Below are 26596 nucleotides of genomic sequence, written 5' to 3'. Positions count from 1 at the left end.
AAAAAATTACACTCCTATGCATATAGTGCAGTGCAGGATGTGTATTATTAATGTAGTGTGTTTGTAGTGAATGCAGAGTATGGATAATGAATGTAGTGTGTTTGTAGTCAGTGCAGTGTGTATAATGAATGTAGTGTGTTTGTAGTGAATGCAGAGTATGGATAATGAATGTAGTGTGTTTGTATTCAGTGCAGTGTGTATAATGAATGTAGTGTGTTTGTAGTGAGTGCAGTGTGTATAATAAATTTAGTGTGTTTGTAGTGAGTGCAGAGTGTGTATAATGAATGTAATGTGTTTGTTGTGAGTGCAGTGTGTGTATAATGAATGTAGTGTGTTTGTAGTAAGTGTAGAGTGTGTATAATGAATGTAGTGTGTTTGTAGTAAGTGTAGAGTGTGTATAATGAATGTAGTGTGTTTGTAGTAAGTGTAGAGTGTGTATAATGAATGTAGTGTGTTTGTAGTAAGTGTAGAGTGTGTATAATGAATGTAGTGTGTTTGTAGTGAGTGTAGAGTGTTTTTTTAGTGATTGCAGTGTGAATAATAAATCTAGTGTGTTTGTAGTGAGTGCAGAGTGTGTATAATGAATGTAGTGTGTGTAGTGTATGCAGTGTGTATAATGAATGTAGTGTGTAGTGAGTGCAAAGTGTGTATAGTGAATGTAGTGTGTTTGTAGTGAGTGCAAAGTGTGTATAGTGAATGTAGTGTGTTTGTAGTGAGTGCAGAGTGTGTATAATGAATGTAGTGTGTTTGTAGTGAGTGCAGAGTGTGTATAATGAATGTAGTGTGTTTGTAGTGAGTGCAGTGTGTATAATGAATGTAGTGTGTTTGTAGTGAGTGCAGAGTGTGTATAATGAATGCAGTGTGTTTGTAGTGAGTGCAGAGTGTGTTTAATGAATGCAGTGTGTTTCTAGTGAGTACAGAGTGTGTATAATGAATGCAGTGTGTTTGTAGTGAGTGTAGAGTGTTTTTTTTAGTGATTGCAGTGTGAATAATAAATGTAGTGTGTTTGTAGTGAGTGCAGAGTGTGTATAATGAATGCAGTGTATTTGTAGTGAGTGCAAAGTGTGTATAATGAATGCAGTGTGTTTGTAGTGAGTGCAGAGTGCGTATAATGAATGCAGTGTATGTAGTGTGTTTGTAGTGAATGCAGAGTGTGTATAGTGAATGCAGAGTGTGTATAGTGAATGTAGTGTGTAGTGAATGCAGAGTGTGTATAGTGAATGCAGTGTATGTAGTTTGTTTGTAGCGAATGCAGAGTGTGTATAGTGAATGTAGTGTGCAGTGAGTGCAGAGTGTGTATAATGAATGCAGAGTCTATATAATGAATGCAGAGTGTGTATAGTGAATGTAGTGTGTTTGTAGTGAGTGCAGAGTGTGTATAATGAATGCAGTGTGTATAATGAATGCAGTGTATGTAGTGTGTGTGTGGTGAATGCAGAGTGTGTATAATGAATGCAGAGTGTGTATAGTGAATGTAGTGTGTGTAGTGAGTGCAGTGTGTACAGTGAATTTAGTGTGTTTGTAATGAGTGTAGAGTGTGTATAATGAATGTAGTGTGTTTGTAGTAAGTGCAGTGTGTGTGTGTGCTGGATTATGTGTGTGTGTGTGCTGGATTATGTGTGTGTGTGTGTGTGTGCTGGATTATGTGTGTGTGTGCTGGATTATGTGTGTGTGTGCTGGATTATGTGTGTGCTGGATTATGTGTGTGCTGGATTATGTGTGTGTGTGTGCTGGATTATGTGTGTGCTGGATTATGTGTGTGTGTGTGTGTGTGCTGGATTATGTGTGTGTGTGCGTGCTGGATGATGCGTGTGTGTGCTGGATGATGCGTGTGTGTGCTGGATGATGCGTGTGTGTGCTGGATTATGTGTGTGTGTGTGCTGGATTATGTGTGTGTGTGTGCTGGATTATGTGTGTGTGTGCTGGATTATGTGTGTGTGTGTGTGCTGGATTATGTGTGTGTGTGTGTGCTGGATTATGTGTGTGTGTGTGCTGGATTATGTGTGTGTGTGTGTGTGCTGGATTGTGTGTGTGTGTGTGTGTGCTGGATTATGTGTGTGTGTGTGTGTGTGCTGGATTATGTGTGTGTGTGTGTGTGTGCTGGATTGTGTGTGTGTGTGCTGGATTATGTGTGTGTGTGTGCTGGATTGTGTGTGTGTGTGTGTGTGTGTGTGCTGGATTATGTGTGTGTGTGCTGGATTATGTGTGTGTGCTGGATTATGTGTGTGTGTACTGGATTATGTGTGTGTGTGTGTGTACTGGATTATGTGTGTGTGTGTGCTGGATTATGTGTGTGTACTGGATTATGTGTGTGTGTGTGTGTACTGGATTATGTGTGTGTGTGCTGGATTATGTGTGTGTGTGTGCTGGATTATGTGTGTGCTGGATTGTGTGTGTGTGTGTGTGCTGGATTATGTGTGTGTGTGTGTGTGTGTGTGTGCTGGATTGTGTGTGTGTGTACTGGATTATGTGTGTGTGTACTGGATTATGTGTGTGTGTGTGTACTGGATTATGTGTGTGTGTGTGCTGGATTATGTGTGTGTGTGTGTACTGGATTATGTGTGTGTGTGTGTACTGGATTATGTGTGTGTGTGCTGGATTATGTGTGTGTGTGTGCTGGATGATGGGGAGGGGATGCATTTGCTTTTTAACCTTTGTTTTTATGTTTTTTTTACTTTACTCTCCCCCCTCCCTGCTTCTTACCTTGTCAGGGAGGGGGAGATCGCCTGGTGGTCCGGTGGAGGGTAGCAGCCGCTGCATACAGGGGCCATCACACGCGGCGTTCTTCTCCAGCTCTCTCAGCTTCAACTCTCGCGAGACTCGCCTGTGCGGAGCGTTGCCATGGTAACCCGTGGCAACGCTCTCACAGCCGCGGGTCTCGCGAGAGTTAGAGCTGGAGAAGAACGCCGCGTGTGATGGTCCCTGTGTTCAGTTAGCAGGGCAGCGGGCAGGTACTGCAGGACTGGGAACGGCGTTCCTGCTTTGGAAAAAGTGCAGGAACGCCGTTCCCATGCGTTCCTGCAGGACTCGAGCCCTGAGACATACCAACAATATGGTGCTCCTAGAAAAAAGAAACGTTAGGGCAGAAAGAGGTGCAGAGGGATGTACAAGTGTATATGTGTGTTTGGCAGGGGGGAGGGTGGGTGAATATATTGACTCTTCAGGATCAGTAGCTGTGTTTTTGTTTTTTCATTCTGGACCAAGTCCTTATGTCTTAGAATCCTTTGCTAAACTGTAAACAAGGTGGAGAACTAGGTCTCTTTCTGGCAAATTCCCAGGTATTTCTGGTGGTGGGGAATTGATAGCACTAATTTTCTGAAGATATTTTTGAACTGAAGTAGAGCTGATAGTGCCTCTGACAACATTTTATTAACCCCTTAAGGACCAAACTTCTGGAATAAAATGGAATCATGACATGTCACACATGTCATGTGTCCTTAAGGGGTTAAAGGGACACTATAGTCACCTGAACAACTTTAGCTTAATGAAGCAGTGTTGGTGTATAGAACATGCCCCTGCTGCCTCACTGCTCAATCCTCTGCCATTTAGGAGTTAAATCCCTTTGTTTATGAACCCTAGTCACACCTCCCTGCATGTGACTTGCACAGCCTTCCATAAACACTTCCTGTAAAGAGAGCCCTATTTAGGCTTTCTTTATTGCACGTTCTGTTTAATTAAGATTTTCTTATCCCCTGCTATGTTATTAGCTTGCTAGACCCTGCAAGAGCCTCCTGTATGTGATTAAAGTTCAATTTAGAGATTGAGATACAATTATTTAAGGTAAATTACATCTGTTTAAAAGTGAAACCAGTTTTTTCATGCAGGCTCTGTCAATCATAGCCAGGGGAGGTGTGGCTAGGGCTGCATAAACAGAAACAAAGTGATTTAACTCCTAAATGACAGTGAATTGAGCAGTGAAATTGCAGGGGGTGATCTAAACACTGAAACTGCTTTATTTAGCTAAAGTAATTTAGGTGACTATAGTGTTCCTTTAAACACATTTTTGGGTTCATGACCATCAGATTCATTTTTAAATCACCAACACAATGGACAACAAGATAAGAGATGATGAACAAACAATGACCTTGGCTGGTCAATTGAAATGCACTAGTAAGCCATGGGGAAGGATATACATGTCCTTCACCATTTTATAGGTCGTTGTAAGTAAGTGTGACTGTAAGGTAAAGGGATAGAACTGTTCCATAATCATGTTAATTCATTACTAAAGTCTGGTCACTATATGTAAAAATAACAGGAGATATATATATCCCCCAGTTGGGAGATCACTATGGGTGTTAAATGTGAGACTTGGGTATTTGTATTAACTAACCACAAAAACCTGACTCAAAGTTTGCTACAATACATTTCTTAAAATAATATAGAATGCAGAAAAACTGTGCTTTATATTAAAAACCCCTTCATATGAATTTAATGAAAGACTAGCTAGCCCTATTTAATCTAAAATGTTGAAATGTATTGCCTGTTTATAGGAATTGCAGATTTGGCATTACACACCTAAAACGCACAGTCCATTCTTGAATTCTCCAATTCCATGGTGCTTTGAAAATAAGGATCTCGACATTTAATGTGTGACCAGCCTTCCTGGCTCAGTGTACATTTTCTAAAGAGTTGTTTACTAGCTCAGAGAAAGTCATATATAACCATCATCTGCTTTACACCTGGGGCTAAAAAACACTTTCTGTTTGTTCTCCGTATGTCTTTATATTAGTGGAGACCTACGATGCAAAATGGGAGCAATATTACCATTAAAACTATTTTATTTTCCCTTAATATCGAAAAAAAAACCAAAAAAAAAAAAAACTAACAAGCAACCAACAAAACACAACAGATAAATTAAATTAAATTTTGCTATCAGTATTTCAGTATTTTGCTATCAGTATTAGCTTTCTTGTGTTGCTCCCTTAATCTAAAGCCTCAGACTGGATAAAGGGGGCTACTCCCTAAAGCTTTTTGTTCCAAAATAACGGCTGCCCAATAAAACAGGTATTACAAGATACTGTGATAACACTGCATTATTCTGCGTCTCCATTACTGGGCTAATACAGCTTCCAGAAATTACACTTTCAGGGACATGACATTAGACTGGCTAATTGTTTATTATCTGTCATCGTAATCAATTACTATATTATTGTTATGTCATTTGAATTTTACTTATTTACCTTTATATATTGGTTTACACGTGTGGCTAGGTAACAGCCAAGATTTATTAAAAAGAAACCGGTAACAACAGGCTAATTTAAACAATGAATATATAAATTTACTTTTTTATATTTATAAATTATGTATATTTATAATTCTACATTACATTTATAATTCAGCTACTATTTGGAAATACTATTGCAGCTAATAAGCCTGCCCTACGCAGCGTAAAGAACTAAAAAGGGGAAGCTTTATTTCCTCGTTGGCAGAATCAAATCTGTCCAACCTGTGAGTGTGGTGTGAACAAATCGTCCTCTGGAGGATTCATGGCTGCGTACATTGCTCAACACAACCTGGATCACAAAACTGTAAACCAGGCTGTAGAAAAAGAGATAATGGCTAGTGTACAAGGCTTTACTGGCCAAGAAAAAAAAATCCACAGAATGGACTCGGAATTGATTGATTGAGCCGCTTAGTAAGGGAGAAGAACTGACACTTTTCCCCCACACTTTTTAATATGTTTCAGTAACTCCCTATTGTGTTTTAAAGATTGCAACTCAAATAGTTTGTGTCAGCCTTCATTGCCCTCTATAATGAGACTGAAAATATGCAACTCTTTCCTCTTCATGGGATGTAATAAAACATAATCATATAAGGAGATTTGACAGCTTATGGGAGTCTATGTTTCTGTCCCCCTACTTTCCTGTAGGACTAGTGTTAATGGTCTGGGGCTGGGATAGGTCAGCATTTCTAATAAAAGGAGCCTTTATTTAAGCTGGAAAGTGGTCCAAACACAACACCCTTTTCATAGATCTTAAAAACACAACTTTCAAGATTCTAGACAGATTATGTAGCAGGTTTCAAAGCACAAGTGTGGTTGAATGCATATTTACTTTTACATGTCATTATACACACACTGGGCCATACAGTGTCAGTATTAGATTAATTTATCTTAGAGTCATTGTATACCTTCAATGAAATTCAAAATGGTAGGCAGTCTGCAAACGGAAGTACCTGCGCTGCACTACAACTCCTATAATCCTCAATGCATTTAAGCCCTGGATTTGACTTTCAGGCTCCTGGTATGAGATGCATCTGTCAGACAGTGGTGGAAAAAAGGGAAGGTTTCCTGACCCAGATACTTTTCCCCAAATCATATCTTACAGAATTGGTCAAGGCCCAATTACTTGTGCCCCAATATCCCAAAAGTCTCATGAACAGAACATATACATACAAAATAAAAAAAAAAAATCGACATCTACTTCTCCCCTTGCCTCTATATATTAGAAGTCGACATACCCACTTGGTTTAAATGGATGATTTTTGTATTTGGCTAGCACTCACTTTGTAAGGATGGAGGTGTGAAAAGCGACCATATATAGGTCCTTGTTGGTTGTCATACTGGGCCTAAGATTTATTAAATAAAACCAGGAATTGTGGAAGGGTAAAACAGAATACTGAAAACTATGGAAGATGTTTTCCACTTCATCTATTATGACCCGACGTTTGCAATTCTTCAAAGTTCCTGGTTGAGTTGGTGAAGTCCTCTCAGTGCTGTGAGTCAGAGGGCACCTTATAGTTAAACAAATTGGCACTGGCTGAATTATTGAACCAAATCAGATTAACTGTCCAGCTGCATGCGAAGATTACATAAAACCAATGACACCATCAATTAATGATAGACCCCACCGGGGAGATGTGAACAACTTTAAAAACAAGGTAGGATTCATTTTAAATGAAGTTCCCATTGGACTTGAGCTTTCCAACTTTATTTGACTTTGTTGGTAAAGGCACAGCTCCATTTGCTCTGGAATGTCTCATGAAGCTCAGCAAGCATCGCTTTCTTTGCAAAGAATAAAGAGACTTGTAGTTCCACCCGAGCTGGAGAGAGAGCTGTAGGTTAACCCCTTAAGGACACATGACGGAAATATTCCGTTATAATTCCATGTTATTCCAGAAGTTGTGTCCTTAAGGGGTTAAGTAATTAATCATACTTTTATTGCATGTGACTTCCAAAAACAAGGAGCCCAATGAGTCAGAAGTATAATGTCTCTTAAATAAACTAGCTCGTGGATTAACAGAAAACCTGGCACCCATACCACTTCTTATCTGAATCAACACTTAACTCTTCCAAACCCTTCACATTTCAATGTGGCTTTAACTAACCAGCCTCACACCACATCTGCACAGATCGTTACCTGGGATGCGCTAAAAGTAGGGAATTCTTTGGTTACCAAAACTATAGTCTACCCCATATTATATACTTAAAGGGACACTCTAAGCACTACAAATAAAGTGGTTCATGTGAAAATAGCCTGACTCTGCAGTCTCACTAATGTAAACAATGCCTTTTTAGAGAAAAAGCAGTGTTTAAATCTGTCCCCAACGGCACCTCTGCTAAAAAAAAAGTGCTTATTGCAATATAAACTGCATGAAGATGCCGAAAGCTCCACATGGAGATGCAATTAGGTAGCTGAATTCTACTGCAGACGTATTTGGACACACACACACACACGCGCGCACACACACACGTATCGCCTGACTGATGAACCAATAGATTTCTAGCTTTAAAAAGGTTTGTCACGCAAGGAGTGTGGTAGGATTTATCTGCAAACACAATTTGACTGTTCTGCGATCCCAGAGATAGGAGTTTCCATTATATCTGACAACAATGCGTCAGGTTCACACTTTCAAAGACTATTCAAATAAAACATGAATCATTCTTTCACATTGAAATGGGTGGGACGCAGCTTTGCAGCATAGTAACCACAGTTTACCTTTTATTACAATTAAACTGCACGTTCGTTAATTTATTCTCTGTTCTATGAAAAGCAGCTGTAACGCAAACAAACAATATCAAAACAAACCCCCAAAAAAAAAAAAAGTATTAAAGGGGAACTGACACTTTGGAGGTAATGGCAAATTCTAACCGGCAATTACTCATATTTAAGAATATCCCTCGGGTTCTTTTACATTTGCATTTTAAAAGGTGAGTCATTTCTGATACAGTCTGGCATCCAATGCAAATTCTAAATATCCCGTAATTCAATAATTTTCCCGATAGCCTGATGACAGGAGGGGCTGTCCCCACCAAAGAGGGATACTTATAAGGAGATTATGCCAACTCATCAGAAATAGCTTTAGGTCTAGTTACGTTTAGCGTTTCTACAAAAGTTCTGTTTAATTGTGGATTAATTTAATGCGTAAACAAATTAGGCCCTGCTTCTACAGGCTTAAAAAATGCAAAATAAATATAAAAACAAAATCACACAACACAAAAAATAAGACCAGCAAAGAAATGTATGTGTCTGTGACTGGAATATGGCAGGGGCACACTGCCAATGCATGTCCCCCATAATCAGGGTCATCCCTGAATTCCTTTGCACTTAGCAGCTGCCAATGACATATAAAATGTGAACCAATATGACAGCCTTAGGTTCCGTTATTCAGGAACTAGGCAAAAACAGATATACTATTAAATTTCCAGGCCCTTAATTTCAATATATATATAAAAAAAAACAAAAAAAAAAAAACAAGCATTATTTCAAATTATATCCCCAGAAGCATAGAGCATTTTGCAATTTTCCCATGTTTTTTTTAAGCAAAAGAAATGAAATCTCAAGAGATTGATTACAAAATGCCAAAGCAGTATAATGTAACTCATACCAAAGTGCTACCTGCAGCAACAGCGCCTACTGTAAATAAAAAAAAAAAAAAAAAAGAGAAAAAGATCCCAACGCTATTCAGTTACTTGAAGAACTGGTTCAGCGTGTATATGTAAAGTATCAACTATAAAATTCTAATCTTTTCCATTACTTTCTTCTAACTTTGCGAGGAGGGGCTATTCAATGTGTCCATTTAATAACAAAATAAGGATTTGGAGCTACTGCCGATAAATTGCGCAGAAAAATTACTACTAATTGTTTAGTGTGTTGACAAAGGATTAGCTCTTTAGTGTGCTTTGGTGTTCATATCCTATGACGTGGTGCTGTGTTAGTTGCTTTATGTAGGTTAAAGGCATATAGTTTGTGGTTACAGCAACAGTGTTTTCTACTTTGTATTTTTGTCATGCCATTTAGTCATCTCCAGAACAATACCTCGGACGCTCATCTCAAAGTTACATTACGCTCTGATACCAGCAGAATTTGCTTTCAATTTGTAGTCAAAGAAATCTGTAAATACAGTATTAGTTTAAGTGTAATTCTAATCCCAGAGTCCTTGTTAACACCAGTTGTGCAGGAAACCACCACCCCCTAAGTTCTTCGCAAAATTATCTTATAGGACAGAGTATCCAGTCTGGGTGGGTTGGATTAGGCCAAAAGGAAAGTAAGAGAGAGAGAAGGGAGCGGTCAGGTTGACACGCGAGCCCCTTGTCAGGATTAGAAAGGCAATGACCTAAAGATCTGTCAAACCTGGAGCCTTTAGGGCAAAACCTGTAAATTTGGCAGATATAGATCCAAGTATAGCTTGTGTGTTTCCCATTACCCTCAGTTTACAGCAAACAGCAACGGTGAAAATGAATGGAGAGGTGCAGAAGAAATACAAATTGCAGTCATCACATGGAGAAATGGATCCCATAACTAAAATAGTAAATGAAAACATACACTACAATAATAATAATAATAATAGGAAATACATATTTGATTACACTATAACTTGAGAGTTGAATTTTGTTTTGGTTTTAATGTACTAAAGATTCTAGAACATCAGGCAATTTCTTATGGACGTGCAGACCACATACAAAAGGCAATATTTCGTTCACATGACCTCCGATGAAGAAGCCTTACGAAGGTCATATGACTGAAACGTTGCTCAGACTTTTTGGCCTTGATTCTGAACTAATAAATCTTGCATGCCATTCTGGAAAAGCTTGTAGTGTTGGCGTCTTTATTACTTTTGGTTCAATTGGGGGACAGACTGTTGATCTTTTCTTGCACTGGATACATTACAATATGTTTGTGAAGGATTGTATACCACAACACTGATACATTTATTGACTATGAATAGCATATCATTTCATTATGTAAAATGTTTAAATCCCTCGACATGTGCAATTTCCATACATTCACATGTTAGGGCTCATTTTCATGCCGGCCGATTATGGTTAGGGGTTAATTTGAGGGCTATAATTAGGTAAGAGGTAAGTGTAAGTGTGAAGATTGTAAGTTGCTTATTAAATCTAAGAAGTTGAGATCTACTTCACTAAAAAAAAATTAAAGAAAAGAAAATAACTATTTAATCAATATTTCAGTACGGTGTTGCAAAGCTCTTTTTATGCAATAAATGGATGAGGAAAATTAACAGGAAGCTTTGATTGTATGTTTATTGGTTTATAATCAACAAGTACACTTTTACACAGTTACCAGACTTTCATAATGGCAGGCAGCCAGATTCTGGGACACATAATTAATCAATAGTTATCTGCTGGCACAGTAACGGATGGCTAGTAAAATGGGAGTTGGACCCCGCAGCTGCAATCTGTGTCTGAAACAAGATCTTAAAATATTTTTTTTTTGTGGCATGGGAAAAAAACTTCAGTGTCCTAACCCATCCTGAGCAGAGCGGCCAACGCCAGGCAACCAGCGCTTGGACATCTTCCATAGTTCATTGCCAGCTGAAGGCAATAGGACACCCATGACCTAGATAAATAATGGGTAATTTGGCACCCAATCCAATGATGTGTTTTAAGAGAATTGTGGGAAATGTAGTTTTAAAAAAAAAAATGGAGACTGCAAAGGTGAGCTAAAATAAAAAACTTTGAAAAAGGGGCAACATCCCACAGAACTGAATTATGGGCACCTTTGAAGTTTTACAGACGGTTTGTGTTTTTTGGTGTAGTGAAAAAACACGTACAAGCATGACAGTCTTTCCAAGTTAACCAAATTAAATATTATTAATAATAACAAACTGTTACCTGTTGCAATAAAGTACTGTAATTTGACTCTATAAAATACACAAGGGGGAGTGTGGGGGGAGTAAAAAGCTCAGTACATGAACAAACATCAATGCATTCCTGGGCAGCCTGATGAAAGCATGCGATGTGCATTACGCTTTCCGTTTGGAGTCCCTTAGCTACAGCCCAAGCAAAGAATGACTGGGTGGTTGATGTTTAACCGATTGTCTTTGTGCACAAGCTGAATAGTAAATGTAAAGACTTGCCTTGTGAGGCAGAAAGTCTCATGGAAACCTTTCTAGTAGGGACACAGGCATGGGACATTCTGATCACAGTTAACCCTTTCACTGTGGCCACCACTGTCTATTTCATAAGCTTTCCAAATGATTCAATACTGCTAGAAGATTTTCCAAGTGATTTTTCTACAGAAGTCACAATTAATGTCTATGGGATTTTTTGTAGATACATTTAGAATTTTTTTTTTTAAATATTGAATCATTTGGAAAGCTTATTAAATCGATGCCTTCGTGTCTTTCTGTATAAACTGATAGCAGTTATATCGATTCTATCAGGTTATAGACAGGGGAGTTCAGACTCACTTTGTTTGTGAACCAGGCTGTGGGTAGTGGCTTCCTCTCCAGGTGTGAGAGGGAGAATTGTTTTCATTGTGCATGGGCACACCATATATAACAAACTGGACAAAATTCATATAGCAAACCCGGAATGTAATATTCCGGCTGGCCGTAAAACTGCTTGGGAGGGGGGTTGTAATATAACTGTAGCAGTTTTTGTTTTATGTGTGTGTTTTTTTACATATCACTCACAGTAAGGCTGGCAAGAAGGGTAATTTTTTTCTTCTAAAAATGTGAATGTTGGGAAGTCTGTTTGCACATCTAAGCACCAGTAAGGCTCCAGGCAGGGGTTGTGTAGAGCCTTTGCTAGCATGGCATTATGTGTGTTAGTGCTTGAGCCGGTGGCATGTGCGGTTAATGCTCTCCAGGCCTGGATCAGGATACTTCCTGGAGGACTGTTATCTGACCAGGCTGCTAGAGTACAGTGGACATGCATTGGGCCTGTAGGTGTTTCCCCGGTGATCGCAGGGTAAAATCAGACCACGATCATGACATTCAAAACACACCTGTTGTCATTAGCAGAAATAAAGCTGCAGGAAGTCTGCGTCTCTTGGGCATGCACAAATCTCTGTGAATGGTCCCTCTTACAGTGCAGGTCATACTGATGGAGGTTGCACAGATATAGTGCTCTATGGCACCAGCATAGCATAACATGATTGACATGTGTGACCTACGGTGCTAAACCTTTGGCTAACTTTTAGCTTGCTACCGGACTGTGATAGCGATAGTTCCCCTTTAAGGAACAGCTACTGTGAAAACCTCTAATTTTCTTTTTGGATAATTACATACAGTTTTATTTACTTTGGTTTTGTAACTGCCAATATCCATGTATTTAGCACATTTGTAATTTCAAACATGTCTAGGCCTGTTGACTGGTTGTATATAACTTTTTGGGAATGGTGGCGTAAAAGGGGCCACCTGAATATTGTTTGCTTGCTGGTGTCTCACATGTAACTCTGGCACTTCTCCCGAAGGAGTTAAATAGTAATTGCGATCCCTCTGACAGACAGAGGCATAGAGATAAAATATCCATTCATTTCACTGGTGTGGCAACTGATACATTGACTCCAAAGATCCAGAGCCTGATCAAACCTGCAAGACGTGCATGGGACATGCCATTGTGTTCTGTGGCTCTGCGCCAGATACAAAGCACTGTTTCGTCTTGCATGACACAAAACAAAGCTTCAGTCTGCACAGGCAAACATTCCAATGAAACAGAGCATTATACAAAGGAAGAAAGAGGCAGTCTGTACTGAGAGAGCAGGAATAAAAATGGTTTTCATCGACCTTGCGAGCTGCAGGTCAAAATATTGACAGTAAGAAAATTGAAAGAGAAGTAGACTTCATTCTATTCAGAGCAGGACATAGCAGTAGATAAGGGCGAGATGTAAATCTGGAAGTAACCCGAAAACAGCTCCACTTCACATGTGTGGGATTTAATGAATTAATTCTTTTTAGTCATTACTTGTTTGAAAAACGAAATCTTAAAAACTCTCTCTAAATGCATGGAAGGGAATTATGAATCATTTTATGTTTAGCAGTAAAAGTGTCAGTACTATAGCCGGAGGGCTTCATTCATTAAAATCCAAATTGTACTTAATTAAAAACTTTGTTGCCAAATTCAAAACTAAAACGGCAAAGTTGCAATGGTTTTGAACTGAATTGGGGAATTTCCCAAATCAGCTTTTTAGACGCAAGTTTTGCAATTTGGTGTTTAGGGAATAAAAGTGAGACAAGGGGAAGAAGCACAGGCTGGCCAAATATTTCCACAGCTCTGGATGAGTAAAACGGATGGACAGTCATTTCCAAAGTAATTCTTACAGTGTGGTGTTTCTGTGATTTGGTCGAGTCATTAAACACACAAAATTCCAAAAGGAATGTCCGACTCATTCAGCACGTTCTACTTACTGAAAATCACCACCTTTGTATAATTTTTGAGATGTCATAAACACGTTATCAGATGCGAACTTTGCATAATATTTGGAAAAAAATCAGAAATGTAATCATCCGTTTTTGTGGATTTGCAAAATCATAAAAACATGACTATGGTAAAATCATAGTAAATCCAGTTTGAAAGCAAAGCTTGTGCTATTTAGGATTACAGAGAATACATTGAATTTAGACTTCATTAAGGTTTTATCACAATTGAATCAACCTAAAGTCCTGAGGAAATAGAGCACACGAGCAGAGCAGTGAACATAAGGGTCAGTAGTATTTCATGAAAAAGTCTGTGGATGTACTGGTTTCCTAAATTCTGCACATTAAATTCAGATCTGCTCCTAACTTATTTTCCCCAAAAATATGCCACTGAATTTTTGGGAGTACAGAATAAAACAGCGGTGTAATTTATTGTATGAATTTGCTCCATGGTCAATTTCAACGATTATTCTAAAGTAATTGATCTCGCCCTAGGAGAGAGCTGAACCTGTCAATCAGTGTACATGGTCGTGTTTACTAATGTCTGCTTGAAAGAAGTTTATTGGATAAGAATTGACCTCATATAGCAGAATGAGACACTTCTGATTGGAGGTCTCAATGGTTAGGTAGTTGCAAATGGATATGGAAACGTTTGCATCAAAGGATACTTAACAAAAAAAAAAAATTAAGTATATGTTGCTTTAGACTCTTTGCATTGGTTTTTTATGCATTACCTATAGAAGTAATTACTCCCCACCCTGATAGTTTCCTTTCAATCTGTTTTTGAAATGGCCCCACATTATGTACATGGCAATAGCTTGTAGACTCAATCCCTAATTGCAAACTTGGTTCAGCGAGCCATTCTAAACTTTATATATATATAAACCACACAATAAACTCAACAAAACACCTTTATCAGAATCCTCCTAGTAGTAAATGAGTCTCCATCACCCTGCAGAGAGAGAACTGTTACAGTAACACATTTTTGTGGGCTGTTGTCTGTGGTCTGATTAAGATGATATGCCTGTTCCCGTCAATGAGGACCAACTAAAACAGTGCGCTGACCCAATTTTTCTACCATTGCTCTGAGAAATTGGAATTGGGTACTTATTGGAATAGGGTACTTTCGGTATTCCAATTGTACTTATCCCAAGACTTATCCATTAAAATCCACAGATATTTTCATGTGAATCTGTTTACAGGGTTGTTCTAGTGTGCTGGAAATAGATGACAACTATGAGGGTTAACTACTTGGGCATGCACATATTTCAAAATTCAAAACAGAGCCACTGATACCAACTCATTTCAGAATAGGCCATCTCCAACTTAATGGATGCAAGGAGCTTTTCCTGGTCACCCAAAATTGTTAATTAGGGTCTACATTTCTCAGAGAAGGCAGTGGAGATGGATCATCGTATCCTGAAGAAAGTCCCTGTCAGAGTAGGTCATCCTAGACCAGTGGTGCCCGACAGATAGGTCCCCAGATGTTTTAAAACTACAGCTTCCATGATGCTTTGTCATTGCAAAGCATCATGGGAGTTGTAGTTTTACAACATCTACCTTTTAAGCAGCCCTGTTGTAGAGATTAGAACCTGGTGCTTTGTACCATTCAAGTCTCACTAAAGATTAAAATACATCTCTTACCTCCATTTTACTGGCAGCGATATCTTGATCATAGTGTTCCATCATATTTGGAAAAAAAGTCATGTTGTAGGTCATTCCGATACATCTGGGAACAGTGATGGGCTCACAAGTGAAAAGACTGTGGCTTTCCACAATGGGTAGAAGTAAAGTGCCAAACAATATAATCCAAGAACAAACAGTCATCCTGATCATGTTCACTTTCAGTGCGAGCACGTAAGACATTTGGCAAAGCCTCTTCAAAGTGCTAGTGGATGTGAAACATTCAGATTCAGTTAGGCAATAAAGAATGGTGAGGAGGTTCTACATCCAATGTCATCAGGAGGTAAAAATGCACCGAGCATCGGAATCCGTAGATTATATTTAGTAGACATCCTGTTAAAAAACAAACACAAATTAAGGTATTGAGCAGCATCCTGTTGATGCCAAGTAGGCAAACAATAACGCAATTATAATACAATTATTATTATTTTTTTTTATGTAGAGCTGCACTCCACAATGATGTCTGGACTGGGTGCCTGATGTTTAGAAGACAAAATAACAAACAAAAAAACAATCTAACCATTGGTATTTACGTGGGGAAAAAAATAATATAAAACTAAATTTATTTGGAATAAAGAACAATATTTTGTCTGCGCGCTACAGAAGGAGTACAGATAAAAAGACCTTGAGCTTTTCTCAGGAAAGGGACCCTTCGGTGGGAGAAATCCTGAACTCATTATGATGGATAATATAAAGTGATTCTGGTAACCCTCTGCCTTTAAGGAGTGAAAACAGTTACGAACGCATCTAAACAGGGAGCATTGCAGCAAACAGATGCATTATTACTGCCATTTATATAGCGCCAACAGATTCCGTAGCGCTTTACAATATTATGAGAGGATGGATTTAACTATAAAATAGGACAATTACAAGAAAACTTACAGGAACGATAGGGTGAATAGGTTCTTATTCATAAAATAAAAAATAAAAAATAAAAAAACACACACACAGCCCTATAAACACAATTTAACATACCCAATAACGGTTAATGGCACGTTTACTTTGCATAGAGAAACATATTAAATTGGTAGAAACATTTTTTATAAGGTTGATATAAAGATTTATACACAAGTTATTATATTAAAAGCAAAAAAAAAATGTATTCAGTAATTTGGAATGACTTAAAAAGACTAAACAGTGATTTTCATATCTCCAATACATATTTTAGGATTCTGGTTCTGTTTTTGGTTCTCTGTGTGAGATTTTATTTTTACTTAAAAAAAAAAAAAACAATTCTATATTTTTAATGTTAACAAAAGAACCATTGCACACATGTTTAAAAATATCAGTATAATTTTTTTTTATAAAGTTACAGTACTCCCATAGAATGACATGAAGGAGACATTTGTATTAGAATGGAATGGTGACATGGTAGGGTGTTCCTGGGAAAGCAGTTAGGCCTCCTGGGTAAATGGGAGTGTGAGCCAGCCGTCTGCCATCAAGGTTAGGTAGCCTTTGTCAATGACTCTTTACTATACTATGCATGCTAATTAAACACATACACAAGATTAAGTCAACACAGGCCTCAGGGAAAAAGATACGATCTTCCTTACTATTGACAGAAACTTAATATCAGTTATTGGAATCCTGTGTGTGTTCAAAGGTTTGGTGTAGGACTCGTTTTTTGTTATATTCCAAGGGATAGGAAATGGAGACAAGGCTCTCAGGGTCAGTTTATAAAAGTACTTGGCAGCTTCAGCCTGACTTGGGAGTCTCCACATTGTCAGTTGTCTCTCAGAGATTCTGTTTGGCTGTCTGTAAATTCCCCAAAACATCAGACAAACAAGTCGTAATTATCTCCACCACAAGGACTTTGTGACCAAAATGCAGACAAAAAACACATATCTGAAAGGCTGTGGTTTGTAAACAAGATATTAAATCTTCTCTCTCGGAGCCAAGATAAGGCTTCCAAAAATTAGCTTTTCTAGGCTTACGTTTATTTTGGATGAAATAAATTCACTTTAAAAAGAAAATGCACAAAGAAAGACCCCAACAAGCAAACAAAAACACAAATATATAAAGTTTTAGTTAATACAAGAAATTAACAACTTGTTCAATGTTAAAAAAAAAAAAACTTAACTATGCTGTTTATTTCACTTAATACAGAAGAAAAAAAAATAAACTACAGTATGAAACCCAACAGCTCCTGATGGCACGCTGTGATCACCTGACAAGAGCCTACCGGCCCCATAAGCCATAGTGATCAAATGTCCGCTGGAACTGGGGCCACGTATAGACAGTGTTTATTACAGAGTTGTATTAATATCCCTGCTGCCTTGAATGATGCAGATTTATAATCGCCTCCAGTTAAGGGGAAACTTGATCACCCCATCATAAGGAGGTATCTCCAAGCAGATTATGGATTGAGTTACAGACTCCTCCGGCGCACAAGCTGTGACTGGGAAAGGCACGTCCCAAATATTCAATTTAATAGGTATATGGATATAGATATAGGTATTTATAATTTCATAGTTCCCTCTTTTGCTTTATTTTTGTTTAACTAGCAAAATGTGTAGATTTTTTTTATATAGGTATTAGTATAGCCACCGCATGAACACAGTAGAGACGTACTGGATATCGCACTCACCAAATAATCCAGGTGCTCTTAAGCCAGGGCTGGCAAAGCTTCCCTTCCAAGATATGCAGAATAAATAATGATTGAGGCACTCCGGGATAAAAAAATAAATAAATTGCAGTATTGGGGCAAAAGCAGCAACGCTTCGACCCAATCAGCTTGATAAAGACCCGGTAGTGCCTGAACCGTTATTTATACCGCATTAACACAAACGGCCTCAAAATCTGTGCTCATCATATCATTCTATTACGTTTTGGGAGTGAGCGTAAAATGAAAACCCTTAGCCACACAGTGTTAAGTGTTTTCAATTGACTGTTGACTGTACATTCCGTAAATCAGGGGTAGTCCACGCTCCAGCCAACACCTACCGCATAGGAAACACCACTGTACCTCAGAGCACCAGGTTCCCGGCTCTGTAACGCAACTTGGCATTATAAGTAGAGCTCAACAAATCCTGGGTGCCTGAGCAACTTGGCTGCACATAAAGGCATCATCATGGTGCCCAGGTAGATCGTAATCTCCAGTCTGTTTATGAAAACAGCTTCTAGCATTCCTTTGTTCTTCCACATGGCATCCTAACTGGGGTCAAATTGGATGGATCAATTGGTTTAATCCAACACCTCAATCTATCTACATCAGGGATACCCAAAAGGTAGATCCCCAGATGTTTTAAAACTACAGCTTCCATGATGCTTTGTCATTCCCTAAATACATATAGGGAATCGACGCAGTAAAGGAGGAGACTATATTTAAAAGAAGAAAAACTACCACAACCAGAGGACATAGTCTAAAATTAGAGGGACAAAGGTTTAAAAATAATATCAGGAAGTATTACTTTACTGAGAGGGTAGTGGATGCATGGAATAGCCTTCCAGCTGAAGTGGTAGAGGTTAACACAGTAAAGGAGTTTAAGCATGCGTGGGATAGGCATAAGGCTATCCTAACTATAAGATAAGGCCAGGGACTGATGAAAGTATTTAGAAAACTGGGCAGACTAGATGGACCGAATGGTTCTCATCTGCCGTCACATTCTATGTTTCTATATTCTAAAGGCATGCAAAGCATCATGGGAGTTGTGGTGCTAAAATATCTACCTTTTGGGCACCCCTAATCTACAAGTACAGCAAACACACTCCCTTCTTGCTCCATATGAATTCTACTCACATTTCACATGCTCACCATCAGCATGTTGAAGTGATGTGTTGGGAGGGATGGGGGGGATGTAAAAAAAAAAAAAAAACCTAAAAAAGAAATAATAAAAATGGGCCTGACAAGCCTGTTTTAGAAGATTTAATTACTCTTAAGAATTGAGAGAATTTGAGTTAACCCCTGGTCCAGATGTTAGAAGTAACCAAAGGACTGTAAGTTTTAGACCCAAAATAACCAAGTCTGTAAAATAGCTGCATTTGAGAAATTTGACAAAAAAATTAGCAATTCTTAGGTAAATTCCCAGTTTAGTCAGTTTATGTGCAACCTGGTCACATCTGAAAACTACTTTTGAGTTGTATTGCTTATGGTGCATAGGATGCTTCTTCCAAGGCTAGAATCGATTCAGTATATCCTGTCTTGTTAAAATGAAAGGAAATAACGCAGAGATATGACCACGCTGGCTTTCCCCCCCAGAGTTTCTTTGAAATCCCCCCTCCCTTTCTGAAAGAAGATACTAATGCAAGATAATCACCCAGCTCAGCAAAATGGGTCCAAGTGAAAGGTACAGAAAAACAACCACCACTTGAGTGTGTGAATGCACCCATCACGCAATTAGTGTGAGTGATAGGTATTCACTCAAGGCGAAAATGATTAGCCATTTCACAGCTTGAGAGACCTGTCAGATTCTGACAGCTTAATACATTGGGGGGGAGGAGGGGGAATTTAGAAAAGTGTTGTAAACAAGAAGGTGGCGCAATGTTCCAAATGTGAAACAATCACCATCAAAATCAATGGCAAGATTCTCTGAATTCTACTGGCTTCCATGGAAATTGCTCTACCCCAAGAACATTGCCCACATTTCTATTGGCAACACTTTTAAGTCTCCCTGATGGAGTTTGCAGCACAGGATCCACACACAGGCCTGTAAAACAAAGGTAGACTTCAAAGAAATGTTAGATGGGTTGTGGTGCAATGCCTGCCTATTTACACCTTCCCTTTAATACAATAAAACATGCTCCTCACATAGTTGACTTTGTGCCACATACCATTTGAAACCACTTAAATACCCAGTGAGAGGAGACCCAGACTGCACCTTAATTTGAACTGATCACGTGTAATGTGCATTGATACAATAACAATAGCAGGGGGGAAAAAAGAATGAAATACAGGTTAACCAATTACCAGCATGTGCAGTGTTAATGCAAATAGGGCTTATTCACTAAAAAAAAAAAAAAAAAAAGGAGTACACTTTGGCATCACATTTAAAGGCAGAAACAAAACAAAAAATAACACACATAAGTCCACCACACACTATATTCCCATCCTGGCTATTTCAAGATACATTTTGGAAATATGATTTCCATGTCATGGCAATGCACCAGTTTCAGACTTATTAACGCAAGTGAGAATTCAAAGTGAACTTTAAATTCAAGGTAAAATAGCTGGACTGGAAACATTCTCCAAGTCAGCTGTGCTTCCGGTTCAGCTACTCTGACCAACGACCGTCACCAGAACTTAACCATTGTACAGCGCTACGGAATTTGTTGGCGCTATATAAATAATAAAATAATAATAATAATAATAATAATAATAATAATAATAATATGGCAAGTGATTTATAATTTGCGATTGCTGTAAACTGGTTCACGTGAGTTCGGCAAAACAATGATTTCCTCTCCAATGTTACAGAATTCTGGCCGTATTCGGCATTAGTAAATACGTATGAGAATTGCCAATGTGGTTGGAATTCGGACCATGCAGACCACACAGGGCGATGGCTGATGACATCGCCGCTCTCTGCAGGGAGTGAAGCAGGAGCCCAATGCTCAGATTCTACCTCAATCCGACCGAAGGTGTATGAATATGGCAGAGGGATCTAGTGTTCTGTTAAAGTAGGGGCCATAATGTCAGGTATTTTTAAACATATTTACGGTATTTTAAAATATGTTCATTACATGCTGCAAGGATTCTTATAATAAAAAAAATACATTTCAGGTGACAGTTGTCCTTTAAGTTTGAAATTCACATTAGTGAATAATCCTGAGGATGTATGGACCCACGGAGAGAATAACTGACATTGTTTTTAGAAAGTATGCGCAATTTCTAACAACAGCAAAAATAAATAAATTAATGCCACTGGCTGACAGAAACTGCTATGAGAACATTTCTTTATTTTTTTCACTTTTTGTTTTTCTTTGTTGCTAAGCCCCATATTTCCCTTTGACTCGGTATGCAAACTTGGCATTTATAATAGCACATTGTACCCAATTGTACAGCGCTGCGGAATTTGTTGGTGCTTTATAAATAATAATAATAATATAGCCTAAATTCATCAATATTATTTAGATCTACCACTGGGCAATCATCACATAGACCTGAAAATATACCTGATATGTTAAATAATAAAAAAAAAATAATAATAATAAATTAAAAAAAAAACAAATAACATTCTCAATAAACGTGTGGGCCAGTTATATAATATTTGCAGTGGATTATCAATGAAAAATACCACTAAGGGTTGTGTGGTTATTGGTTACCTACCACCAATCATACATTGACACTAGGGATTAGTCCAAAAGTAAAGTGAGTAAATATTCAGTCCCATCCCCCACCAGCTGTTACAGTGGACCTGTTACTTGTGTGTTATTTCCAGTTTCTGCCAACAAACACACAGTCCATATCTCAGCAAAAAAGTAAAATCCTCAGACAAAAATAAATCAATGTCACCTTCTCTGCGCAACCCCTGGTAACCCACCTTATAGGGCTGCTAGATCCACCACGTCAGATTCTCTGCGCAACCCCTGGTAACCCACCTTATAGGGCTGCTAGATCCACCACGTCAGATTCTCTGCTTAACCCCTGGTAACCCACCTTATAGGGCTGCTAGATCCACCACGTCAGATTCTCAGGGCAACCCCTGGTAACCCACCTTATAGGGCTGCTAGATCCACCACGTCAGATTCTCAGGGCAACCCCTGGTAACCCACCTTATAGGGCTGCTAGATCCACCACGTCAGAAAGTGGACTGAATGGAATTCTATGGAACATCCCATGACACCAGAGGTGTGCCATCAGCTGGACCTTCACACCAATGCATGTAAAGTCTTCAATGGTAGCTAATTTCTATGCCGTCAACTATAACTTAATTAAAGGCTCTTCTTAATGGAAGTGGTTACCAGCAGAAAAGCAGATAGAATAGGAGTAGTCCCTAAATTTCTAATGTAGTGTAATTAAAAAAATTAATAATTAATTCGCTAAGCTCTGTTATTAAAATAACCAATAGAAAACAAACCCTAAAACACTGCTTTTTTCTCAGCCGGTTTTCTACTGTTAATTATCTTGTTCTTAACTAACACTTTGTTTTGTATTGTACATTAACATTTATAGTATACTATTGTGTTTTTTTATTTCATTCACTCAAGCAAAGGCTGAATGAATAAAATAAATACTACTAAAAAAGTCAAACCAGCCCAGTACTAGATTTCTGCCCCTGAGTGTTTGGAGACCAGAATGAAGAAAGATACTGCTGTGTTTGAGCTTCACTGATCTGAACGGGATTGTAATGACACCAATGTAATGACACCAACCGACAAGACAATTCTTACTACTAATCTATGGTTTTAGGAACTAAATGCTAAGAGCTACAACGTTTATATTTTTCATCTTAGGTTTTGCCAGTTAGAATGGCGAATAAAAAGATACTTCCTAAGTTTAAAATAAATAAGTAAGCCTCCCATGCCAAATGTATTATATATATATATTTATAAACAATTAACATAACATACTGGAAGAGACAAATTATACACACACACACACACAACTATAATGTATACATACCAAGCTTTCTAAATAAGAAAGATTATCTGGCTATCTCTATTGCAGTTGTTTCTCCCCCCCCCCCCCCCCCCCCCCCCCAAGGGATTTGAAAAGAGATGTCTTGGGTAATTCCAAGTTATCTATAAATTCCTGTAAAAGCATTAGTTGGCATATGTGTGTGTACAATGCGGCATTGCCAATGCCACACATTATCAGAAATTCTAAATACAATCAACAACTAAAGGACCTGGGGCCATTCAGTTTACTCAGTAAAGTGTCCACTCGATGTAAGGGATACAAAGCAGACAAGGCTAGTTGACTTAACCATCTAGAACCAATGTTTCATTTACTGTATACTGACTGGGTATACATCAGCTGTAAACAGGAGCTAGTCAGCATAGAAAAATAAGTAAAAAAAATAAAAATAAAGGTTCAATGCACAATAATAAACACAATTGTTGGGGTCCAAAACAACTGTGAGGCTGCTCTTAGACTGCCATCAATAAAACTGTGTATGCTGCTGCGAGAACAAGGAAAATGATTTGGGCACACACCACCTTCAATAGCTTTTACTGAGCAAGGGAAAGGGAACCAACAACAAATGGAAACAAACAGTACCTTTATAATGCAAGTGATATAGAACAATAAACAGCGTTACGGCAACCTGGTGTACAAAGCTTTTCTATCACAGAAAAGTGCATTATATAACATATATACACCCACACACACATATGGTATAGACATAAACACACAACTGGAAATGGGTCAGACATTTGGTTGATAAAATTCTAGAAGTCAGTCTGTGTTACATTCTGTGATTTCCAATGTACTGTGTAAAATACTATTTCTTCTCTGTTTGTTTTTGTTATTTGTTTGTTTTTTGATTATCCATTTTAAATGTCAGATTTGTTCTGGAACATTCTGCCATTAAAAAGGTTAAATACTAGAATATGCGGTTCTGAGACTTACAAAAAAAAAAAAAAAGTTTTATAACATCCTCTTTTTCAAACAAACTATTTTTGTCTATCTTCACACATTTCTTTATCAGAGGTTTGTAAACTACATTTCCCAGGGTTCCTAGGTTAATCTACAGATGGAATCTCTTCCCTGACAAACGCTGGCTGAAACTACACATCCACAGCTTAAAACATGGATATCCCACCATATGCATACTGCACCATCTGGGGACCTGTCCAAGCAAAGCAATTATTAGTAGAAGTGATTTATTGGTGCAATAAAAAATACAGATTGCAAGTGCATTAAACACGTTGGAACTCATTTAAAGTTCACTTTTTTTTTTAAATCTCCAGTCGCCTCTGTTTTCGGTCACTGTTGCACCTGCTTTCAACAATACTTCTCCAGAGCAGTTTCATTGCTCCAGTGTAAATAATGTCCTTTTCATGACAAACCCCAGGGGTTTCTTTATTCTAACTCCCCTGCATGAACTACAGAGTCTGCTGAGTTCCTCCAATAATATTTACCCCCCCCCCCCCCCCCCCCAGCCAATTGTAACAGAGTGCCCCCACCCTACAGATAGTTCCCCCTGAACATAAAGAGAGGCCCTCATCATACAGAGAGTGCTCCCCCCCCCCCCCCAGTACAGTGTCCCCAACTGTCCCATTGTCCGCTGCCTGCCAAGCCCCTTCTTCCCTTGTCAAACTATTATTCTTACCTATACACATGGCATTCCATGCAGTATACATTGTATTCTACACATGGAATTCTATACTGTATACACGGTTTTCTATGTACACATTACACTATATATATACACACACACATTGTATTCTGTACATGGGATCCCAGATATACACATTGTATTCTATACATGGGATCCCAGATATACACATTGTATTCTATACATGGAATCCTAGATATACACATTGTATTCTATACATGGAATCCTAGATATACACATTGTATTCTATACATGGAATCCTAGATATACACATTGTATTGTATACATGGGATCCCAGATATACACATTGTATTCTATACATGGAATCCTAGATATACGCATTGTATTCTATACATGGAATCCTAGATATACACATTGTATTCTATATTTGGAATCCTAGATATACACATTGTATCCTTACCTCTGAACACTTGGATCCAGTTGCTACATTCAGGGCAGACACTTCTTGGTGGCTGGTGTCCCGGGGTAAATCACACCCAGCCCTGCTGTAACGCACACCCTACTTGGATAACTCACTCCCACTCCGGGTCACCCACTGGCCGCTGTCCTGTCCCCGAGTCCCAGCCAGGCTGACTGCTCACAGCGTGCGGTAACAGAACTTTACATGTAAAGCCGTCTCTGATTGGCCCCCGGGGTTGTGTACACCCCCCGCTGATTGGTTGGTGGAGCCAACGTTCCATCCAGTATTGGTTTATTACTGTTAGTATATAGTCTGGGAGTGAGCTGTGTGTAATAAACAAGTGTGAGCTCTCTGTATTACACTCAGTGCTAGACACATGTACACCATCTCTCTGTATTACACTCAGTGCTAGACACATGTACACAATCTTTCTGTATTACACTCAGTGCTAGACACATGTACACAATCTCTCTGTATTACACTCAGTGCTAGACACATGTACACAATCTATCTGTATTACACTCAGTGCAAGACACATGTACATAATCTCTCTGTATTACACTCAGTGCAAGACACATGTACACAATCTCTCTGTATTACACTCAGTACAAGACACATGTACACAATCTCTCTGTAGTACTCTCAGTGCAAGACACATGTACACACACTCTCTCTGTATTACACTCAGTGCTAGACACATGCACACAATCTCTATATTACACTCAGTGCTAGACACATGTACACAATCTCTCTGTATTACACTCAGTGCTAGACACATGTACACAATCTTTCTGTATTACACTCAGTGCTAGACACATGTACACAATCTATCTGTATTACACTCAGTGCAAGACACATGTACATAATCTCTCTGTATTACACTCAGTGCAAGACACATGTACACAATCTCTCTGTATTACACTCAGTACAAGACACATGTACACAATCTCTCTGTAGTACTCTCAGTGCAAGACACATGTACACACACTCTCTCTGTATTACACTCAGTGCTAGACACATGCACACAATCTCTATATTACACTCAGTGCTAGACACATGTACACAATCTCTCTGTAGTACTCTCAGTGCAAGACACATGTACACACACTCTCTCTGTATTACACTCAGTGCTAGACACATGCACACAATCTCTGTATTACACTCAGTGCTAGACACATGTACACAATCTCTGTATTACACTCAGTGCTAGACACATGTACACAATCTCTCTGTATTACACTCAGTGCTAGACACATGTACACAATCTATCTGTATTACACTCAGTGCAAGACACATGTACATAATCTCTCTGTATTACACTCAGTGCAAGACACATGTACACAATCTCTCTGTATTACACTCAGTACAAGACACATGTACACAATCTCTCTGTAGTACTCTCAGTGCAAGACACATGTACACACACTCTCTCTGTATTACACTCAGTGCTAGACACATGCACACAATCTCTATATTACACTCAGTGCTAGACACATGTACACAATCTCTCTGTATTACACTCAGTGCTAGACACATGTACACAATCTTTCTGTATTACACTCAGTGCTAGACACATGTACACAATCTATCTGTATTACACTCAGTGCAAGACACATGTACATAATCTCTCTGTATTACACTCAGTGCAAGACACATGTACACAATCTCTCTG

At 38.6% G+C, this 26596-nt stretch overlaps 1 protein-coding gene across 1 annotated transcript in view; it reads right to left on the bottom strand.

Moving 5' to 3' along the window:
• The window catches only part of FZD6 (frizzled class receptor 6), a 35821-nt gene extending 10708 nt beyond the window's left edge, over positions 1-25113 (bottom strand). The window contains exons 1-2 of the mRNA XM_063451149.1: positions 24925-25113; positions 15247-15618 (exon numbers count right to left, since the gene is read on the bottom strand). Coding sequence (XP_063307219.1) covers positions 15247-15468 — 222 coding nt within the window. The 5' untranslated portion in view covers positions 15469-15618; positions 24925-25113. The remainder of the gene's footprint in view (positions 1-15246; positions 15619-24924) is intronic.
• Between the last annotated feature and the right edge of the window lie 1483 nt (positions 25114-26596).

The sequence above is a fragment of the Pelobates fuscus genome, chromosome 4, assembly GCF_036172605.1.
Source record: "Pelobates fuscus isolate aPelFus1 chromosome 4, aPelFus1.pri, whole genome shotgun sequence".
NCBI lineage: Eukaryota > Metazoa > Chordata > Amphibia > Anura > Pelobatidae > Pelobates > Pelobates fuscus.
The sequence above is the reverse complement of the archived record's forward strand: the minus strand, read 5'-3'. Positions and strand labels throughout refer to the sequence as shown.